The following is a 22,786-nucleotide window of genomic DNA, read 5'->3' on the forward strand; positions in this document are numbered from 1 at the left end:
AATGATTGAACGGTTTCGATTTTTGACCAGATCGATTCTTCAGTTTTTTATATTTATAACATTTATATATAATGCATATATATTTATATATAATATATACATAATGTGTGACATATATTAAAAATTTTATATAACATACATACATACATACATATACATATCTCTATCTCTCTCTCTATCTATCTAGTAGTCGGTTTGGTCAACTACTAGTTTTTTCTAGGTTAACCAAAAACTGAACCGACTGGTTCGATTTGGTTATTTGGTTATTTGGTATTTTATGATCACCCCTAGTCCTTGCCGTACCAACACATGAGCCTTAACTGGCCATGCCTGCCTAGCTTAGAATCCCTTAAAAGGGAATCCTGACATGGCCTACAGTCCAAGCCAGGGGCGACACGATTGTTTTAGAAAAATTGAAAAAAAAAATAAAAAAGCTAAAATTAAGTTATAAATAAGAAATTGAAAGAAGAAGTCTTAAATTTTTATTTAATATGAATTTTGATGTTTACAGTTGTGTATATATAGAATAATAAAAAAATTGAAAAATTACAATAAAATATATTAATATGTTGTTATATAATTACAGTAAACGTATTATTAAATTCTAGGTTGAAATAGGCCTCCATCTGGGCCATGCTGGCACAATCCACTTTTTCATGTCATGTTGTGCTTGCCCCTGTGGGCCTCAAAACTCAAACCTAGGATGGCACGGGGGTTTGGGCCAGGCTTGGCAAGGCCTGCTTGCTATATTGACCCACTTTACAGGCCATGCCGGCCCACGGATGGTTTGACCCACTTTACAGGGTTGACCTAAACTCAATCTAACCTGGCGTGACTTGCATCCTAAGAAAATGTATGGATAGGAAGCTTCATGACTAGCTATTTAGTCATTTAAGCCATATAAGCCTAACTTTAAAAAGCAAAAACATAGACTCAAACCAATATATTGAAGCCAACTTCATGACTAGCTATTTTATATTTTTAAATTAATCGAAGCAGGTTCACAAACTTTTTGAATCAAATATTTTATTGGTGGAGGAATTTATTCTAAAATTTGAATTCGATTAACATTGAGTTCGAATGCAAATTAATACAAATTAATACAGTAACCTTGTATTTCTAAACCTGTATTTACATTATACATATTTATATTTACACTCCATCAAACTAAGCTAATTGAATTTCAGTCTTCACTCTAATTCTAGACCACCAAATGTGTGGTCTAGCAGCCTAGCAGGTGATACGAAGACAGTGTGGTGGAGGGATACACGGCCGATAAATGGCGGAAAGATAGGGTAGAAAAATGTTTTACAAATACACAAGGAAGTAATATTTTATGACAGGAAAGTACTATTATACCCTTTAACATTTTCATCTTCAAATGTGGTTTAAAGTTTAACCCTTCACGCTGAGTTTGGTTTGAAGGAAAAAGTAGGAAAAGGAAAAGAAACCTTTACAGATCTTGTATAGGTTTCCCCACCTTTCCCTACCTTTTCCTTCAAACCAAACATAATGTTAAGGTAGGGAGTTGCAAACTTCAGGAAAAAGAAAAGTCCGGATCTTAATTCTGTAAGTGAAAACTTTTTTATGTAAATTTATATTAAATTCATGGGAAGATGTTATTAATACACACTAAGATTACCCTATATTTAGGATGTATGCAGATTGCATAAGTTTTGCTTGAAGAGAATCCGATTAACAAAAAATAAAAAATAAAAGCTTGAAAATTCAGTCGGACTACCATAAATTGGGCTTAACCTAAAAGTTTAAGCTACGGAGTTGTCTTGATCTTGTCCGAGTTCAGCCATTTTGTGTTGGTTTCATGATTGATCATGAGCGAGCCAGATGTTCCATATTGGGCTATAGTACACCAAGTAATAACAATTGATTATCAGACACTTGACCAGTCTTTGATTAGTGCCACTTGCATATCCATTAAGGGGGTGCTTGTCAATATGAATGATTTTGTCTTATCAAATAAAAACAACTGTCTTATCAGCAAAAATGCATAGGTTTTGCTAAAACAAAACCTCTCAATATTGGCCAACTCTCACCAAAATGAATGATAAAGAATGAGAGTAAGAATGGGCCTTATAGTAGTGTTTAAAAATCTAGACCAGAAGTTGAGTTACTCTTTTTTCTGGGTCAATAGGTTAGTGGTTTAACCATTTGGTCAATGGATCCACTCGTAATGTTATCATTATACAAAATTTCAAAAAATATAAAAGTACAAAAAAAAAAAGAAAAAGAAAAACAGTAATCCATCAAAATGCTGAGTTGGGTCTAGGACCTCTAGGGCTGTCAATGGACTTCAAAAGCCTGGCATCCAATTTGATTCCAAATCCAATAATCCTGGGCTTGGATGTTAAAAGTTGCATAATTGGATCAGATGCAAATTTAACCCCATACAATACAATCTGATTAAAATCCAAGTGATAAAAAATTATTATATATATATAATATAATTATGTATATATATTATATATAATTATATAAAGTTTATAATTGATAAATTTAATATTATATATATTATACATGTTTAAATTAAGAATAATTATTTTTTCTTTTTCTTTTTTCCATTTTAAACATAATAAGATGGATGTAGATTAAATTCAAATCCAATTTAGGTTTCATTTATTCGATTTTGGATTGGATTCAGATCCAAAGGTTTGATAATTAGATTGGATGCGTGCATGTAGCTGAATCCGACCCATTTACAGCCCTAATTGGGTCGATGGATTTTTGTGATTTATGAATTATAAGTTGACCAATTCACCAATGCTGACCCGAACTGGATTTTCTGATAAAAAACAACATACAAGTATAAGACTTACATTCATTTCCCTAATACACAAGGTGAGATCAATTAATGAAAGACATGTCTAACTCAATCTTGTGTGAATGGTGAACTCCAATAGTTGCATACGTCCATTTGATAGAGATCCTCAATTTGGCTATAAGAACAATCGAATGAGATCATTTTTAACTTTATGATAATTGCTTTCTGCCTTCAGCTTTCGGTCACCAATATAGAAAAGGAAACCAACATTATATTATGTGTTAATCCCCTTTTTATTTGGCAAACAAGTGGGGAATATTTATTGTAAAAGAGAATATGTGATGTCACTTAGGCATACCAACTTGTGCACTCACACCAAGAAAGACTTAAGGGTGCTTGGACATTCCCACACTAGTCGTTCTCAAAGATTATTCCCTTTTCGTTCCACTGAAAGGTTATTAAAAGGTCAAACTTTTTTTAATAAAATCAGAACTTATTAGATGGTTGAATCATTCAAAATCAGCAATAATAAGAAACTTTGAGTTTGATATTGACTTTAAATGACAAGGGCATACAACCAAGGCACTACTCAATTTTGGTCATAGTTATTTGGGGTTTTGGAAGGGATGGATTCTATTAGGATTCGGCCTTCCCTTGAATTCTGTTAGACTGATAACAGTTGAAGTAAAAGAAAGAGAGAGAAGAAGAAGAAGAGAAGAGAAGAGAAGAGAATGAGAGAAAGTTTTGGTTCGAACAAGAGAGTAAAATCACCTCTCCCATTCGGCTAAATTTGTTTTTATATTACTATTAATCTGAAAATGACATATGTGCCCCTACTTAAGTGAGGGACATAAGATATAACATCAACATAACCTTACACATCATCAGCTTAAACATAAGCATAAAGACAAAAATACCCCTACATAGTTGACATTAACAAGATTCGATTAATCTTTAATTTAACCTTTTGCATTGTCTTTTCATAGAAAATGGTTGCTCTCATATTTGAACCTACATTCTCATGGTTGTTAGCCTAAGGTTTAACTATTGCATCCAGTAAAAGTTTTTAAAATTAATTTAAAGCAACAATTAGAAAATCATCTGATTTTAATATTATGCTTAAACAAAAAAGGAATATAAGAAAACTTTGTTTTAATAGGAAGGTAAGGTAGCATTTGGTATTTTTTATTAAGAATCTTATAACTTCTGCTTAGACATTGTTAGTGTTTTCATCCGAAATCGGGCAACAGATAAAAGGATATAGAATAGTTGGGAATTGGATGAGTAGAGGAGACTAGGCGAGTCGAATTACTTCCAAAGGCACCTAAAAGAGATAGAAAGTCCTAAGGTATGTTCTCAATGGAGAACTCTCTAATGCTTAACTTAATAAGTGAGCAAGAGGTTGCCGAAATAAGCTAAAGAGGCTAATTGGTAAGGAGATTAAAAGGTGAGGTGAGAGCAAGGAGAGAGCTACATTATGCTTACCATTTTCTAGGGATGCTTTACCTATTTATAGAGGAGGTGTCGTGCTTATTGAGGAGTTGTAGTCCTCTTAGGAAACGGTTTCCAGGATTTGCCGAAGTTTCTTAGTGTTATCCTTATTGGAATTTAGCATGTTGGAGGAAACTCCTCTTAGTGTTATCCTCTTAGTTGAGTTGGTCTAGGTCATTGGAGAAATTTCTGTCTAGTTTGGACATGTGGTGGCTTGGAGTTAGACTGTACATATGAGCCTCATCACTTGCCCCCATTTTTTAGACCGAGGTGATTGATGTATTGCTCATACAACAAGATGTTGGCTTAGTCGAGGAAAGTAGTGCTGCTAGATGGAGAAAGGGTTATGTATGAGTTGTAATGTAGCCATTTCACCTTTAGAGTCATTTTGTTAAAATGACCCCTTGATGGTGGGACAAATGGCAAATTGGGGTGAGATCTGGGCTATTAATTGGAGGTGAATTTGAGTTGTTGGGGCTATTATGTAAGGGAGGAGTTCCATGAAATTAGGACTTTTCCATTTTCTTTTGGAATTTGGGGAGAGTACAGTGGAGCTCGATTGTTTGAGAGATTGGTTCGGTGCTTGGTGTCTTCCTCAATTTAGGTTGTCGATTTAGTAAGTTTCCTTTGCTTGTCTTCTTTCACTATTTTGGTGTTTTATAGTTCAAGTTCTAGTTACTCTGATTCTGAAACAAAGCGTTTTGGTTCTGTATGGCAAGTGTCCACTCTAGTTTGGTTGAGGAGGTCATAGTTATCAAGCTCAAGGAGACCAAAGTTTGTAGTCCTCAGGTTGGGGACAAGCATATTCTCGATGTTAAGGCCAAGGAGTTTGAGATTCAAAGTCTGGTTGGAATTAGGATCCCAAGGTCAAGGTCAAGGAGACCGAGACTGGGGCTGAGGTTAAAAGCGTTGAAGTAAATGCCATCGATATGGACAACAAGGATGAGAGTGCTTTCGAGGTTGGGACCTTGACGACTATTGTTCTTGTAATCAAGGAATTGATTGAGGAGGGTTCTCAACTCATCAAAAGTGCACTGAGGCATGGTGACATGATGGGGATTTGATGCCAATATTTTATATCGAGGAGCAGGCCTACCATGCCCCCATGGACTTGTTGTACGTGTATGAATACAACCACACAGTCGAGTTATGGTTCCTAATAGATGAGTAAGTGGCCCAGATTTTGATGCTTCACTAGGTGATTGTTTCTATGTTGGTCTTGAACTTGGTGAGTTTTTTAATCATGTAATCGTGGCTGTGTGTTGCTCAAATTTGCCTGGTTGAACAAAATGCATAGATTCTCTAGGCATTGCTTGTTCTAAAGGATCATACCTAGTTGAGGGGTTGGTATTATTTCTTAGCTTGAAATAAGGGTACTAGGTTCCTTGTGACTTCCTTCTCCATTCACGGTTGGAAGGAGAAGTTCTTTTACATACGAGGTGGTTGGCATTGGCTACTGGTCTAAAGGAATCCATTCTAATTAGGGCAGAGGAAAGGAATTTTAACAAGTTGATCAACACTAAGGTTAATGTGAAAACGTTTTTTTTTTTCGATGTTAGAATTAATTAGGCGAATTTAGGTAGAGGAATATGACAAGCTGGTTAGTGTAGACTTGTTATTTTTCTTTTTTCTTCTTTCTATATGCTCATACTAATATTGACTTCTGAACTGAGCAAAGAAGAGCATATTGAGATTCTAGACGATGACTAAGTCATGACTAATGCAACCGAGGTGACCTTGCAGGTATAGGATAGGCAGGTCTTCATTCCATACTATTTGGTCATGGTGTACAACTCTTTTTAGAATAAATGGGTGGTTGAGGCTTTGGCTTTAGGAGGTACCTACCAATGGAGCAGGAGGAGGCTTCGCCCCACACTATTGAGGTTCTTTAGTGCCATTCCTATTGTATGGCCATAGAGGTCAATATATTTTTTTTCTCTGTGTTTGGTTCATTATGTCTTTTACCTTATACTAATTAACTTGGTTTCATGTTGAGGGTGTTTTCTGTCAACACCATCTATGATCGCCTTAACCAAGTGTCATTGTAATGCATCGAGGTGCTAGAAGAGTAGAAGGTGTTGAGATCAAGAACCTGAGGTAAAGGCGGTCAAGGAGAGGGCCAAGGCGACTGAGGACAAGGACAAGGCAGCCAATCAAGAGATTGTCGAGTTGAAGGCTAGGGTGGTTAGGGAGAGGGCCCGCACTATGGTAGAGTTCAAGGAATCGAAGGATTACCAAGATGACTTGAAGTATGGTGTAATCACCTTCATGAAGGGATTCATTAGGTGTAGGGCTAAGGTTGTTGATCAATACCCCGACATGGACCTAAGCTTCCTAGATGTTGAAGTTGCCTTATAGGAGTCATTGGCTATAGAGGAGGTGCCTAAGCCAAGGGATGCGGACATGCCCCTAATGTTGATGGCTAATGTCATTTTTTCTTCATTTTTTTGCATTTGCTTTGGGCTTGCATGCTTTCAAAGTTCTTGTTTTTCTTTGTATTTTTTATGGATCTACACCTTGGGTTCCAAGACCTTTACACAACTTGTAATGAAAACTTTGTTTTTAAATCTAAATAGTTGTACCTAAGCAATTGCAAATTGGTGATCGAGACAGCTTGTCTGAGGCCTATACATGAGTTAGGGTAAATCGATTATTGAGGTCTCACAATTGAGGCTTGCAAATGATTTGAGATAGTTTAGTTGTTGTGGCATCCTAATCGAGGCTTGGTTTAGCCATGTAGTTCCTTGGTTGAACTACCCAATGTCTTATGGGTAAGCCACATTTTTGGTAATGGCTAAGTTATGAGGGGGGGTTGGTGTAACAACTCAGTTGCCCAACCAAGGGCAATAACTCTATTGTTTTCTCAAGTGGCTTGTGTAAGGCCTTTAACCATTCAATTCCTTGGATGAACTGTCCATCCCTTCTTGATTGAGTTGGGTCTTATATTGGTGCTTGGTCCTTGGCTCATCGGTACAACAAGTGAATCAACAAAATATAATTTGATGACTTAAGTTATATTTTTGGGCTTAGGGCTCCATTATCTTTCATGAACAATAAGATATTTGGAATGGAAACCAAATTTTATTAACACTTACATTGCAAGGTACAAGAGGTGTTCTTGAACATGTCAATGTTTAGTGATCACTCAAGTGACTTTTGAGTCAAGGCTTCATGTGTCATGGCACCAAGGTGTTAGTTATAATTCCCACTGTTGGTTGGTTGTCTATGTCTATTCTCATTCCATAGTTATCTTCCTTGTTCCATTTAGGGAGATGTAACTACCAAAGTATCTTTGTCAAATGAGGTATTTAATTTCATTCTTGAGTTCTTATTAGCCCTTGATATCGAGTCTGTAACCTTGTTGGAATTTGTAACATTTGTTTTAATCTCTTTAGTTAGATTTGTAACATTTGAGTTTGTTTTAGACTTTAAGTAAAACCTACATCTATGAAATGTTCAAAGGGTGTGATGGTTGTAGCCTAAATATTTCAGAGTTCATTGAAGTTGTCGGCTTGGGAACTTTTATAGTTGTCATTGTCTTTGTCTCTGTAGTCATTTCTTTGGTCTATTTCTCTTTCTCTATTGCTTGGTGGTGTACTTGTGCTTCCTCGACATTCATATACTTGGTTCAACGAAGGAGGTCAATCATATATTTTGGTTGCTTCTTTGCCAATGAAAAACTTAATTCTCTATTTCAAATGCCATTTGTAAGGGTGGCCATTGTAAGGAAGGGGTCAAGGTTCCTCACTTCTAGGGCCTTAATGTCAAACCTTCTAATGTAGTCACGTAATGGTTCGTCTTGCTTTTGTCAAATTGACCTCAATGATGTTAGATTCCTTTTATACTTTTTGCTACTAATGAAGTGATTCATAAATAGGTTAGTGAACTAGGGCCACAACTCGATCAACTTAGGTGGCAATCTAGAGAACCAATGTTGCTTGAAAGGCCCAATAGATGATTGAATTTTTGTAACCATGAAGAAGCATGAGGACTTTACAATTCTCTAGGTTGTTCATTGGATCTCCTGTGCCACTGTAGGCCTATATGTTTAACATCTTGAAGTTGGTTGGGAGTGGCTCATTATCGATGTGTTTAGTAAAGGAATGATTCTTTGATAATTGCTTATCAAGGTTGGGTTATGACTTTCTTCCTCCCTTGATCAATGTTTGGTTTATGAGTCGACTTTTAGGGATTACTTGTGCTTGTTCACCACCGAGTTAGATCTAACTTTGTAAGTCTTTAGAGGGGGTTCATGTTAGCTAGTCCCTAATTCGGTGGATTTTGAGCATTGTCTTGTCGTTGTTGCACCTTGGAGTCTACTGCTTGTTTTAGTTGCTTAGGAATGTGCTTGATTTCCTTCAGATTGAGGATGATTGTTCTTGGATGGCTGCCTAGCTCGACTATTCATGTGATTGTCCTAGTCAGTTGGACGTTCTAGGTCCTTGGCTTCCTGCTAAGGTGCTCCATAGTCATTAGTTAGTATCGTGAGATGGTTGTCAATCTGACATTAAAGGTTCTAGAATTGCTCTTGTCTAACAAATTAAACTTATTGTGTCGGGTGTGGAGGGTTTGGTGGCGGCAGCTGGGTTTTTGGTCAGTTCTTGGTGGTTGTGGAAATCTATTTAGAGAGGGACTGGTTCAGTGAGTGCCTATTGGCATTGGTGCAAGTCTTTGGAGGCATGGTTATCAAGATTTTTGTTTATTTCCACAAATGGTGTCAATTTATTGTTGTTTGAATTTGAGTACTAGATAAAAGGATATAGAAGAACTAGCAATCGGATGAGCCGAGGTGACTTGGCAAGACGAACTTCATCTGCAAGAGATAAAGAGCCCTAAGGTATATCCCCAAGAAAGAACTCTTTGATGCTTAAGATAGTAAGTGAGCAAGAATTTGCTAGACTGAGTTGAGGAGGCTGATTGAGGAGGAGATTAAAAGTCAATGTGAGAGCAATGAGGGTGTTATACTGTGTGTACTTTTTTCTAGAGATGTTGCCTTACCTATTTATAGAGGTTTTGTGCTCGTTGAAGAGTTGTAATCCTCTTAGGAATCGATGGTTGGGCCTGACTCAAGATTCTTAGTGTTATCCCTTTTGGAACCTAGTGTGCTAGAGGCATCTATATGAATTGATTGGTTGGGTGGTAATCACCCAATTTTTTGGCCCAGTTTAGGACATGTGGTGGCTAGGATTTAGGCCACACATGTGATCCTCATTGGTCGACTTTTCTTATGGATAACTTTGACCAAATAATTAATTTGGATCTAAAAATTTAGGGATACCCAAGTGATTCCAAAATTGGTATGGGTTAATTCAAACATTTTAAATGTTTCATTTATTAAGTGTTAATAGTCACTCAGAAGTCATGATTTGAATTAATATAGTATTAGTAATTTAATTTTCATTGAAGGGAGAAGGAACCCTTACTTTTTCAAGAAACAATCTTTTTTTTTTTTTATAGTCGTTTTAAGAAACAACTTGAAATACATTATTCTTAACCTATTAAGGAACACTTTTTGTTAAATACTTTAAGCTTTCCCAATAGATAAAATTCTAAAAGGTTGAAATAATTTATTTTTTGGTCATACCAACATAAAGGCCTTTCAATGAGAATGTTGAATGCAATAAAAAAATAGGAAAAAAAATATCAAATGTTGGTCTAAGAGACAAAGAAAGAAATGCGGATTTCTTTCAAAATGTCTCTCTACTAGGTACATATATGCTAATTAAACTTGTTTTTATGTATCTCTATTTATTATAGGAGAATCCAAAGGAGAAAAACAACTAAACTATTTATGCTTTATTTTTCTTATGTTCATTTTTTTGGAGTTAGGTTTTTTACTTTATATATGTGGTATGATATAATATGAAAACTTATTATCTTTGAGAAAGCAAAACTTTGGTTTAGCCTCTTTGATTTCCTTCAAACCATATTAATGGAATATGTAATTTTAATTGGAAAAAAATATCTTAAGCTCAGCTCCACCCATAATTTCATCAATGTTACATAAAACCATCAAATATTATGAGATTAAATATAATGAAAATTACAACACCAACAAGAAAAAATAAAAGAAAATGCAAAAATCAAATGCAAAATAGAATAAAAGTGCAGTTGTTGCCTGCAAGGTTCAAAGTATCGACACAAGCCGATACGTCCTACCGGTGTATCGGCCTGTATCAGTACTTTTTTTAGGTTTTGTTTATTTTTTTCGAAACCAGTTCAAAGGGGTCAGTTTAAGGCCCGACTACCCTCTGAATCATTGTCTGACATGATACAACCCCTAGAGGAGCGTATCGGGAAGCCATCGGCATGATACGTAATCAATCTTAATCACGATTTTAATCAAAAGTAAACCACAATATAATTTGTGAAACTTCATTGCAGAACAACATTTTTTACAATTATCTGAAACTTTGTAGAATATAGTTAGTGATAATTAAGTGCAATATGCTTGCTCTCCTTCCAATATGGCAATTAGATGGACGCGGATTTAAAGAAGAAGAAGAAGATGAATGGAAAGTTAGGTGATGCTCATGTCACCATGATGCTTTTCATGAACTCTCAACTCACCAATTTGCATAGAGTGTCCAAAGTAATATGATGAATTCTCCATGGGTCTTGACATGGATTGTTGATGACCACACTTGAGCCAAAAGACCTTGAATCTTTGCTTCAGCCATAGCCATGAATACCACACCATCTCTTTAAAATGGTAAATCCTAGTTTTTCTACATGATATTTTGCTAATTAAGCACCAAAAATCCACCTCACATAAAAATTAGGCTTCCCAACGAACCCATCTAATCTCAGGTTTCTTTGGCTCAAAGGTCACCCGTAGGTCTCCAATTGTATCCATGAATTCATTGAAGACCCTGACTATATTTTTGGCAATGAAGTATTGGATTAGGTCTTTCTTCTAAAAATGTTTAACTAAACAATCCAGAAAATGTATGCCACTTTCCATGGTTCAGGTGGGTTTAAATGGTATCCCTTGTCTAACTTTCTAAGCACAGTTGATTAAACCATTCAAAGATATTTTCCTTGTTAAAGTGTGTCGGTTAAAATCAATAAGACCCTAAACATGGTTGGCTTCATGACATTCCAAGTGATTGCGAGATATGGATATGATTTCCTTATTAAGGCCAAACCAAGAACAACAAAAGAATCAATTTTCATCCCTCTTATAGAAACAAGAGGCAATTTGTCTCTGATAGACAACCAAAGAATTATCTTAGTTTTGACCTCCATGTAATTTCCACATTCTGTTAAGGCATGTAGTGAGTTTAGGGTCTTTTTGGACTCTTTCAAAATTAAGTCATATAATAGGTACAATGAAGAATGATCTCCTAGTATTTGACCCCCATCAACAAGCATCGGCTTGGTGATCTATCAAAAGGATAGTATTCCTTGCAGTCTCAAATAATTAGGAAGGATTGTTCTAACCTTCTTAAATTTCCATGAGGTTTTGATAATCAAAATGCTCCTATACAAGCCAACATTTTTCATTGTTTGGTTGATAGAGAATATGAGATAAACGGGAAGTTGAGGATAAGATCATAACAAATTTTTGAAATTCTTTAAGAAATTTCCCTCAACTTTTTGTTTCTCTCTCATTTTTCTATCAAACCAAAGAAGCCTTAGAAATAACCAACTTTGGCTTGGTAGGGTCTCTGGCTCATTATAGCGGAGGCTTGGGATCAAATCGCATTACCACCAACCAGGGTTGGGGGTGTGGGGGTGTCTATCCCCAATTCTCCATTGTGTAGTTCCAGGAAAAGAAAAGGCCCAGGCCCATTGTGTACTCGTCCAAGCCCAGGCCCAGGATCCATCTAAGGTTCCCTTGACTTACAAGGCTCAGGCGTATACAACATCTATTTCTTGAAGACAACTACCAGGGAGTTCAAAACAACTACCCATTGTGTTGGGAGTGGCATTTTAATTAGTTTTGGAGGACCCAACAAACCTGATCCACTCAGACCCTATTATAGTAGCTCCAGGAAAATTCCTTTATGATGGAATCATGGATTAGTTTTGGTTTCAATTTTTGACACTCAGTAATAACTATTTTTGTTTGGGGCTACCCAAATCAGACTCCATAAAGGACCTGAATCTATTAGCCACAATTTGAGAGTGATTGTTCCTTTCAGCTGGACGTGTTCATGGGCTGAGCTTCGGAATGGGCTTGACATTGTTTCAGGCTCAGGCTTGGCTGGGCCTATTCAACTCCTGGCAAAAGCTAAGTCCAAACCCGGCCCATGAGCAGTTCCACTTATAGAAAAATAACTATGTACAGAATAATATTATTACTCAAAAATGAGGAATCCACCCATGACCTTGATTTTGGCTTAAGTTGATAAACTTGGACTTGACCTTGGATTGGGCCAGTCTGAACCCAAGATTTAAGTGTTAATGATTGGAATCCAAGCCACGCAAGTTGTACCTCTTAGAGCCAATAACCAATATGGATGAATTTAGTAAAATGAGGGACCCGCCCATTACCTTGGGTTGGGCCGTGCTGAGCCCAAGATTTGAGTGTTGAGATTGTAATCCAATCCACCCAAGTAAAATGAGTCGAATCTGGATCACCCTTCACTGGACTGAATAACTTCATTGGGCCCATTTCTTGAGCTACGGTCATGCAATTGGTCCTTTCCAGATATAACATAGAAGAGTGGTGAACTAGAACAGAAGACTGGCGAACGTTCATGGTGGGTCCTTCCAGTTCCAAAGTTCAGTCTCGAAAACTCTTTATTTGCCACGTCAGCATTCTACCTTCTTTCTCGGGTCTTTTAAGTTTTAATTTAAGTATCTCTTGCCCTTTTCAACTCAACCCTCGAACGTTCACCTTAGAGTGAGCACTTACAAAATTCTCAGACCGACAGAACACAATTCAGATCAACTCTATACTCCAAACTGAGCTCCCAAAAGCTTCGGACACTCTCTGTTTGTTCCTTGGTTCTCTGTTGATCGATCAAATCAAACAGTACTGTTCACTTTCGAAGCAGCAAGCTTCATCCATGGCGGCTAAGACCGAAAGGAAAGCCATTGGTATCGATCTGGGTACCACTTATAGCTGCGTTGGAGTATGGCAGAACGACCGAGTCGAGATCATCGCCAACGACCAAGGCAACCGGACCACTCCCTCCTATGTCGCCTTCACTGATACAGAGAGACTGATCGGTGATGCAGCGAAGAACCAAGTGGCCATAAACCCAGCCAATACCGTCTTCGACGCTAAGAGGCTCATTGGGCGGCGATTCTCTGATCCATCTGTCCAGAGCGACACGAAGCTCTGGCCCTTCAAGGTTATTGCTGGACCCGGCGACAAGCCCATGGTCGTCGTTCACTACAAAGGCGAAGAGAAACACTTCTCTGCCGAAGAGATCTCGTCCATGGTGTTGACTAAGATGAAGGAAATTGCAGAAGCGTTTCTGAGTCATGCAATCAAGAATGCGGTCATCACTGTGCCGGCGTACTTCAATGATTCGCAGAGGCAGGCAACGAAGGACGCCGGTTCGATTGCTGGACTGAACGTTCTGCGGATTATCAACGAGCCCACTGCTGCTGCAATTGCTTACGGATTGGATAAGAAGGCGTCGAGTCTGGCAAGAAGAATGTTCTCATCTTCGATCTCGGTGGTGATACGTTTGACGTTTCTCTTCTGACTATCGAAGAAGGGATCTTCGAGGTGAAGGCTACCGCCGGAGACACCCATCTCGGCGGGGAAGACTTTGACAATCGCCTTGTCAATCACTTCGTTGCAGAGTCAAGCGAAAGCACAAGAAGGATATCAGTGGCAACGCCAGGGCTCTGCGGCGGTTGAGGACTGCTTGCGAGAGGGCAAAACGGACTCTGTCTTCTACGACACAGATGACCATTGAAATTGATTCCCTCTACGAAGGCATCGATTTCTACTCGACAATTACTCGAGCCCGGTTTGAGGAATTGAACATGGATTTGTTCAAAAAGTGCATGGAACCAGTCGAGAAGTGCCTTCGAGACTCGAAGATCGACAAGAGCCAGGTTGATGACATCGTTCTCGTTGGTGGGTCGACCAGAATTCCGAAGGTGCAACAGCTTCTGCAGGATTTCTTCAATGGAAAGGAGCTCTGCAAGAGCATCAACCCCGACGAGGCAGTTTCATACGGTGCTGCTGTGCAAGCTGCAATTCTGACCGGTGAAGGTGACAAGAAGGTCCAAGACCTGCTACTGCTGGATGTCACACCTCTCAGCCTCGGCATCGAGACTGCTGGAGGTGTCATGACTACTTTGATTCCAAGGAACACCACGATTCCGACCAAGAAAGAGCAGATTTTCTCAACCTACTCAGACAACCAGCCTGGTGTACTTATTCAGGTCTACGAAGGTGAGCGTCCTCTAACCAAGGACAATAACCTCCTTGGCAAATTCGAGCTCACCGGCATTCCACCGGCGCCGAGAGGAGCTCCACAAATCAACGTGTGCTTCGATATTGACGCAAATGGAATTCTGAATGTCTCGGCTCAGGACAAGACTGCGGGAGTGAAGAACAAGATCACAATCACCAATGACAAGGGAAGGCTGAGCAAGGAGGAGATTGAGAAGATGGTGAAGGATGCAGAGCGGTACAAGGCTGAAGACGAGCAAGTAAAGAAGAAGGTGGAGGCCAAGAATTCACTGGAGAATTATGCGTATAATATGAGGAATACAGTAAAGGATGAGAAGTTTTCTGGGAAATTGGATCCGGCAGACAAGCAGAGGATTGAGAAGGCAATCGATGAGGCTCTTGAGTGGCTGGACAAGAATCAGTTGGCGGAGGTGGATGAGTTAGAGGACAAGCAGAAGGAATTGGAGGGTATATGCAATCCAATCATCGCCAAGATGTATCAAGGGAGTGGTGTGGAGATGCCGAGAGGTATGGGCAGTGGTGCTGAAGACATGCCGGGAGGAGAGTATGGCCGGAAAAGCCAAGGTGGGTCTGGTGGAGGAGCAGGGCCAAAGATTGAGGAGGCAGATTAAAGCAACATGGTTTGAGTTGGGATTTAGGATTTTGTTCTGTATTTTCACTTTGGTTGGTTGGTGGGTCTTGTGCTTTTGGGAGTGACTAGGAGACTTAAATATAACAAAAGTAAGTAAATTATGCAGAAGAGGTTTGTTTAATCCTATGAGGCACTATCATATGTAAATCTCTTTATGTTTGCTCAAAGAGGTTATGTTTGGTTTAAAAGAAAAGGTAGGAGGGAAAGGCAAGAAAACTATACAAGATTTGTAAAGGCTTCCTTATCTTTTCTTTCCTTTTCCTACTTTTTCCTTCAAACCGTACACAGCTATTGCATTGCGAGCAAGATATAACAAATTGTTTCCTCTCGTTTTTCTATGTGCGGAAGTAGATATTTGAGAGAGGAAAAATAAATAAATGATGGTCGACTCAACTTGAGGCCAAAGCAAATATATATCACCATTCAAGACTTATTTTTGTCTCTGTATTTTTACCATATGACCAATCACTATAACCACTTCCGTCTTAATTTCTATCACTTCTTACAACTCCTAATTTCTGTTCCTATTTTGGTAATCTGTTCTTTTCCACCCTAACTTTATTAAGTGAACACAATTGTTTTATATTTTAATTTTTAAACAATTAGTAACCATTTATATTTTATATACTATTTCTATTTTTTTTTGTAATATAAAAATAGCTATGATTAATTTCAGCTAGGATTGTTCATCAAACCAATGAAACTAATCAAATTGACCTAATTTGACCCAAGTTGGTCACCTTCTAATATTTCTGGTCAGCTTTGGTTCAATTGTTTTCCAACTTGACCAAATTGGGTTAGTTTTGGTTTGGTCATTTTAAAACCGATAAGATCATAAATATATTAATAATTTATATTTTAAATATAATTTTTTAATATATAAAAGTAGGGAAATTCTCATATTTCTTACTGAAATATTTTATATTATAAATTTAAATTTTTAAATCATTCTTTTAGTGATATCATTATAATTTTACATTTATTTCTTTTTATTTTTAAATCTTTTGAATCGACTAACTAAACTAAAAATTGACCAAAACCAATACCAATATTTTTATACCCACCATTTACCCAACCAATTGAACTATTCAAACCGTTACCTGACTTTGATTTTGGGTCTAGTTCTATTGAAACCCACCCTTGAGATAAAAACTGTTGAATTGGTGGAAAACCAACCAACTCAGAGGGTTCAACTATTGACCCGTTCGACCCAATCACTGGATTGTGGGTTGCATACTTAATGCATGTGCAAACTTTAAGAGACCATAACTTTGCACTTCAATGTTAGATTGAGGTGATCTTTTTTCTTTGGTTAACTTTTCAAGGTTTATGCATCCCAAAGTTCCATGGGTGCCTTGTCCTACTATTTCTGTGAAAAGAAACCATTTTTTGGCCTCAATTCACAATTTTTAACATTTTTTATAAATCAAAAAAATTAAAAATATAAATTAAATTTAAAATAATATGTATATTATATGTAAAACATAATTTAATATTATTTATTGATAAAATATGTATTTGCACACACACACACACACACACACACACGCACATATATATATGCACATTTATATATAGTGTTGATGTAGAATGGTCTAACCATTTTGATCTAGACAGTTGAACTGATGACTCTAACCCAAATGCAAAAGCAATTCGGTCTTCGAGTTGATTTTTAAAACATTGACCGATACAACTCAAGTTGGTTAGTTTTAACTAAGGGTTGATCAATTTCGAGTGACCAACTCCTAACTGGATTAGTTTGGCTAGCCAAACAATTGGCAGTCGAATTGAACTGCATAGTGAACATTCCTAGTTTTAGCTAAATTAATATTCTCATTTCTAACAAATGCAAAAGCAATTCGGTTTCCAAGTTGATTTTTAAAACATTGACCGATACAACTCAAGTTGGTTAGTTTTGACTAATGGTCGATCAATTTCGAGTGACCAACTCCTAACTGGATTAGTTTGGCTAGCCAAACAAATGGCAGTCGAATTGAACCGCATAGTGAACACTCCTAGTTTTAGCTAAATTAATATTCTCATCTCTAACAAATAACAATGGATTAATCTCCAATAATTGTTGAAAATTTATAGCGAATATACAAAACTATTGAAAATATATTTATAACAAAAACACAATAAATAACTAATAAAAAGCTTTAATACCTCTAAGTTATTTAATCTACTTTCGCTATTTCAATAATATTTAAATTTTCAATTATTTATATTTTATATCCTTAATATCAAATCTATTAAAATTAATTTCGTGTTTTGATATTTTTTTTAAAGTTATCACATAATTTCATTATTTAATCTATTTTTTGTTTTTCAAATTATAATAAAATATGATTTAGTTATTAATTTTTTGATATTTAAATTATTTACAATTTTAAAATATTATTTATTTATTAAATTTAATAATCTATAAAATTATAATTTATACTATTATTAAATAATTTTTTTGTTAATTTTGAAAATATAAAATTATTATTAATTCAAATATTATGAAATCTATTATAATTAGTTTTCTACTCTTAAGAAAATTTTTAAATTTATTACATAACTTCGTTATTTTAACTATCTAAAATTTAGTTATGTTAAAATTTTCATTATTTAAATATTTAAATAAAGTTATTACATAATTCTATTATAATATTTAAATAATTTTTATATTTTTTAATTAAAACTTTATTTAGATAAATATAGATGAAAAGTTGGGGAGAGGATAAATAGGATTTAGAGACAATTTAGGAGAAAGTGGGGGATAGTTGGTTTCATAATAAAAATAAGAGGAAAATGGGAGATAAACCATGGTAGGTTGCAACCCCATGGGCTTCTACAGAGAAACTTGCATCCCATTTGGGTAATGAAGCACAAAGAGGCCGTGGCATATCATTAATTTATTATATATATAGATATATATAGATTTATTATTTTAACTATTTAAAATCTAGTTATGTTAAATATTTAATTATTTAAATATTTAAATAATATGTAAAATTTTTAAAATTTTTGTTATTTGAATTTTATTTATTTTAAAGCTATTACACAATATTAAATGTTATGTTATATAATTATTTAGCTATTTTTAATATTTTGTTTAAAATATTTAGTTATTGAAACATTTAAATTATATTTTTCAGTTTTAATGTTAAATTTTTATTATTTGAATAAAATTTAAATTGAATAATCCAAAAAATCATAATTTATAATGTTAGTACATAATTTTGTGATGAATTTTGTAAAAATATAGAATTATTAATAATATGAATATTATTAAATATATTAGAACTATTTTTCATGTTTTTAATAAATATTTTAAATTTATTATATAATTTCATTAGAATATTTAAATAATTATTAAATTTTTTAATCCAAACTTTCTTTAGATAGATATAGATAAAATGTATAGGGGAGAGGATAATAGAAATTATAGATAATTTAGGAGATAAATAGGAATTAGAGATACTTTAAAAGATAAATACGAATTAGAGATCATTTAGGAGAAAGTGGGGGAGGTAGTTTAGGAGAAATTTTAGGATAGGAGATTGGTTATTGGGAACATGTGCATAGAGACCAAATAATCCCCCCACAGCACATCCCTACAGACATCTCCTGATGATAATCCCATAAATGATTATGTCATCATCAGGAGATGCTCTCAATACATACACCTTTGTCGATACACATGGGTGTATCAATATTGAACCATGAATAGAATTTACTTACTGCATGATTTCTAGATATGGATTGAATGGCCTCCTAAAAAAGCGTGCATCTCTCTCTCTCTCTCTCTCTCCACACACATGCACACGAGTTTAAATCAGCCCCCCACAATGTCCCACAACACATCTCCGTAGTGATGCACACATTTTTTCAAATTTCAGTTTTAAGTAATATATAATAAAAAGTGGTTCCCAAAAATACTTGTAAACAAGTGTATCAGGCACCCAAAGATACGATACGATGCACTTAATGTAACGTATTGTATCAATACTTTGAACCTTGATTTTATTTGGGAATATTGTCAAATATTTCACATGTAAACTACATATACCTGATATTTGAGTAGAGCAACACATGTAAACTACATAGACCTACAATTTCAATAGCAAATCTATTTTTGTTCCAAAATCTCCATGCCACATCAGAGTTGTTTTTATTAGGCTTCAACTCATTAATTGCTTTGTAATGAAATTTTTAAAAATATAAAATTATTAATAATATGAATATTATTAAATATATTAGAATTATTTATCATGTTTTAAATAAATATTTTGAAGTTATTATATAATTTTGTTAGAACATTTAAATAATTATTAAATTTTTTAATCCAAACTTTCTTTAGTTAGATATAGATAAAAGGTGGGGGAGAGGATAAATAGGAATTATAGATAGTTTAGGTGATAAATAGGAATTGAATTATAGCTTTAGAAGATAAATAGAAATTGGAGATCATTTAGGAGAAAGTGGGGGATGGTGGGGGGAGATAGTTTAGGAAAAATTTTAGGATAGGAGATTATTTAGGTTATTGGGAATGTGTGTGTGTGCGTGTGTGGAGAGAGAGAGAATAACAAGATATGCCATGTTAGCTTAGACTAAAATGTCTAAGTCCTTTCACACTCATTATAACAAGATATGCCATGTTCGTAGGCCTCTCTTTTTCGAGACCAAATCAGCCCCTCACAACATCTCACAGCACATCCCCACTGTGTATTGAGAACATCTCCTGATAATGGCATAATTATTTCTGAGATTACCATTGGGAGATGTTCCCAATACACGACAAGGATGTGTCGTGGGACGTTGTGGGGGGCTGATTTGAACTCCTCTTTTTCAGTAAACGTATTTATCTATTTTCTATATTTGTATTTTTATTATTTTCTTTTGATTTAAAAATATAAAAAGAAAATAATCATTGTCAATTTTGATTAGACAAACCATATCATGCCATCTATACTATTATCAAGATATTATAGTATTAGAGAGAGAGAAAGAGATAGACATTTGGGTTTTCTAAGGCATCCCACCTCAGTTTATGTTATGATACATTTAAAAAATATTAAATGAGAGGGAGAAAGAGAAAGGGGAGAGGGAATAGTAATGCAACACAATAATAAGAGTCTGTTTGGTTCCTAAATAGATGTCTTGAATTATAATCAGAATGACTAACCTTTTGTTTTATAGGAATGAGATTCTGATTTCTAGTCTTGGTAGAATGGGATTCCCATTCCAAAATATGCTAAGAAGTAAAAAACTCATGACATAAAAACCCTCAAAACTTAATATTAAAAAATATTAATAAACTATAAACAAAATAGTAATAATGTATAAATAAAATAATAATAATAATAATATAATATTACTAAACAATTCATAAAATAATAATAAAATATTAATAATTAATAAAAGAAGTATTTATTAAGTCTATTATCTATAATAAAACAAGACATGCCATGCCAGCATAAGGGCGAGGAGAAACAGTTCGCTGCTGAGGAGATATCTTCCATGGTGTTGACCAAGATGAAGGAAATTGCAGAGGCGTATCTGGGTCAGACTGTCAAGAACGCTGTCATCACGGTGCCTGCTTATTTCAACGATTCTCAGAGGCCGGCCACGAAGGACGCCGGAGCAATTGCTGGGCTTAACGTAATGCGGATCATCAACGAGCCCACTGCAGCAGCGATTGCTTCCGGCTTTGATAAGAAGGCGTCAAGGTCTGGCGAGAAGAACGTTCTCATCTTTGATTTGGGTGGTGGGACATTTGATGTTTCTCTGTTGACGATCGAGGAAGGAATTTTCGAGGTAAAGGCCACGGCTGGAGATACTCATCTCGGAGATGAGGACTTCGACAACCGGTTGGTTAACCATTTCGTTGCAGAGTTCAAGAGAAAGCACAAGAAAGACATTAGCGGCAACGCGAGGGCTCTGCGGCGGTTGAGGACGGCCTGTGAGAGGGCAAAGCGGACTCTGTCCTCCACCACGCAGACCACCATTGGAATTGATTCTCTTTACGAAGGTATCGACTTCTATCCCACAATTACTTGAGCACGGTTTGAGGAATTGAACATGGACCTGTTCAGAAAGTGCATGGAACCAGTGGAGAAGTGCCTCCGGGACTCAAAGATCGACAAGAGCCGGATCGATGGCATCGTCCTCGTTGGTGGGTCGACCAGAATTCCCAAAGTGCAACAGCTACTGCAAGATTTCTTCAAGGGGAAGGAGCTCTGCAAGAGCATCAACCCCGACGAAGCCGTAGCATATGGTGCCGCTGTTCAGGCTGCAATTCTAACCGGAGAAGGCGACCAGAAGGTCCAGGACCTGCTGCTCCTCGATGTCACTCCTCTCAGCCTTGGAATTGAGACCGCCGGAAGTGTGACGACCGTCTTAATTCCAAGAAACACAACGATCCCAACGAAGAAAGAGCAGATTTTCTCTACCTATGCCGACAACCAGCCCGGTGTCCTGATTCAGGTCTACTAAGGCGAGCGTTCGATGACCAAGGACAACAATCTGCTTGGCAAATTTGAGCTCAAAGGAATCCCTCCGGCACCAAGAGGCGTCCCACAAATCAATGTGTGCTTCGACATTGACGCCAACGGAATCCTGAACGCCTCAGCCGAGGACAAGACTGCCGGAGTGAAGAATAAGATAACAATTAGCAATGACAAGGGAAGGCTGAGCAAGGACGAGATCGATAAGATGGTGAGGGATGCTGAGCGGTACAAGGCTGAAGACGAGCAAGTGAAGAGGAAGGTGGAAGCCAAGAATTCATTAGAGAATTATGCATACAGCATGAGGAATACAATTAGAGATGAGAAATTTGCAGGAAAATTGAAACCGGCAGATAAACAGAAGATCGAGAAGGCAATCGACAAGGTGACGGATTGGGTTGACAGGAATCAATTGGCAGAGGTAGATGAGTTCGAAGACAAACAGAAAGAGCTGGAGGGGTTGTGCAACCCAATCATAGCGAAGATGTATCCGGGGAGCGGCGATGTGCCAGGGGGTATGGGTGCTGGTACCAAGATGCCGGCAGGAGAATATGGTTATGGCCAGAGCAACCATGGTGGAACTGGTGCAGCAGCTGGGCCTAAGATCGAGGAGGTTGACTGAAGGGATTGAGTTAGTTGGGCTTTGCTATTAAGGTGGTCGCTTTTTGTTGTTTTTTTTTTTTAGTTATGTTCTGTTTTTTCTTCTGTGTTTTTGAGATCTCTTTGTTGAAGAAGGTGAGGAAGACTTGATTTTGGGTTGTTTGAAGAAAAGAAGAGGAAAGGAAAGAACACATTTTTTTTTCGGTAAATTTCCCAATGTTTTTGAGAATTTGCCAACACTTCCCCTGCTTTTTAAGAATTATATAAAGATGTAAATGTTGAATGATGAGAACCCTTCCAATTAAGACCAAAGGTCTCTATGGCTCTATGCAATTTAAAATTCAAATATAAAATACAATAGCTTTTGTGGAAATCAATACCCAACGTTGACTCCTCTTTTTTTC

The 22,786-nt window shown here is 36.4% G+C and overlaps 2 protein-coding genes and 1 pseudogene across 2 annotated transcripts; all 3 read left to right on the forward strand.

Moving 5' to 3' along the window:
• The first annotated feature begins 13,145 nt into the window (after positions 1-13,145).
• Positions 13,146-13,935, forward strand: LOC148869753 (heat shock cognate 70 kDa protein-like). The gene has a single exon (XM_088969936.1). It carries the CDS (start codon positions 13,288-13,290, stop codon positions 13,933-13,935), a length of 648 nt encoding a protein of 215 aa, XP_088826062.1. The 5' UTR covers positions 13,146-13,287.
• LOC148869754 (heat shock 70 kDa protein-like) lies at positions 13,929-15,522 on the forward strand. The gene has a single exon (XM_088972539.1). It carries the CDS (start codon positions 14,141-14,143, stop codon positions 15,266-15,268), a length of 1,128 nt encoding a protein of 375 aa, XP_088828665.1. The 5' UTR covers positions 13,929-14,140; the 3' UTR covers positions 15,269-15,522.
• A 5,217-nt stretch (positions 15,523-20,739) lies between these two features.
• LOC148869755 (heat shock 70 kDa protein-like) lies at positions 20,740-22,553 on the forward strand (annotated as a pseudogene).
• The last annotated feature ends 233 nt before the right edge of the window (positions 22,554-22,786 follow it).

This window comes from Nelumbo lutea, chromosome 2 (genome assembly GCF_056320005.1).
Source record: "Nelumbo lutea isolate HS-2025 chromosome 2, American lotus-T2T, whole genome shotgun sequence".
Lineage (NCBI taxonomy): Eukaryota > Viridiplantae > Streptophyta > Magnoliopsida > Proteales > Nelumbonaceae > Nelumbo > Nelumbo lutea.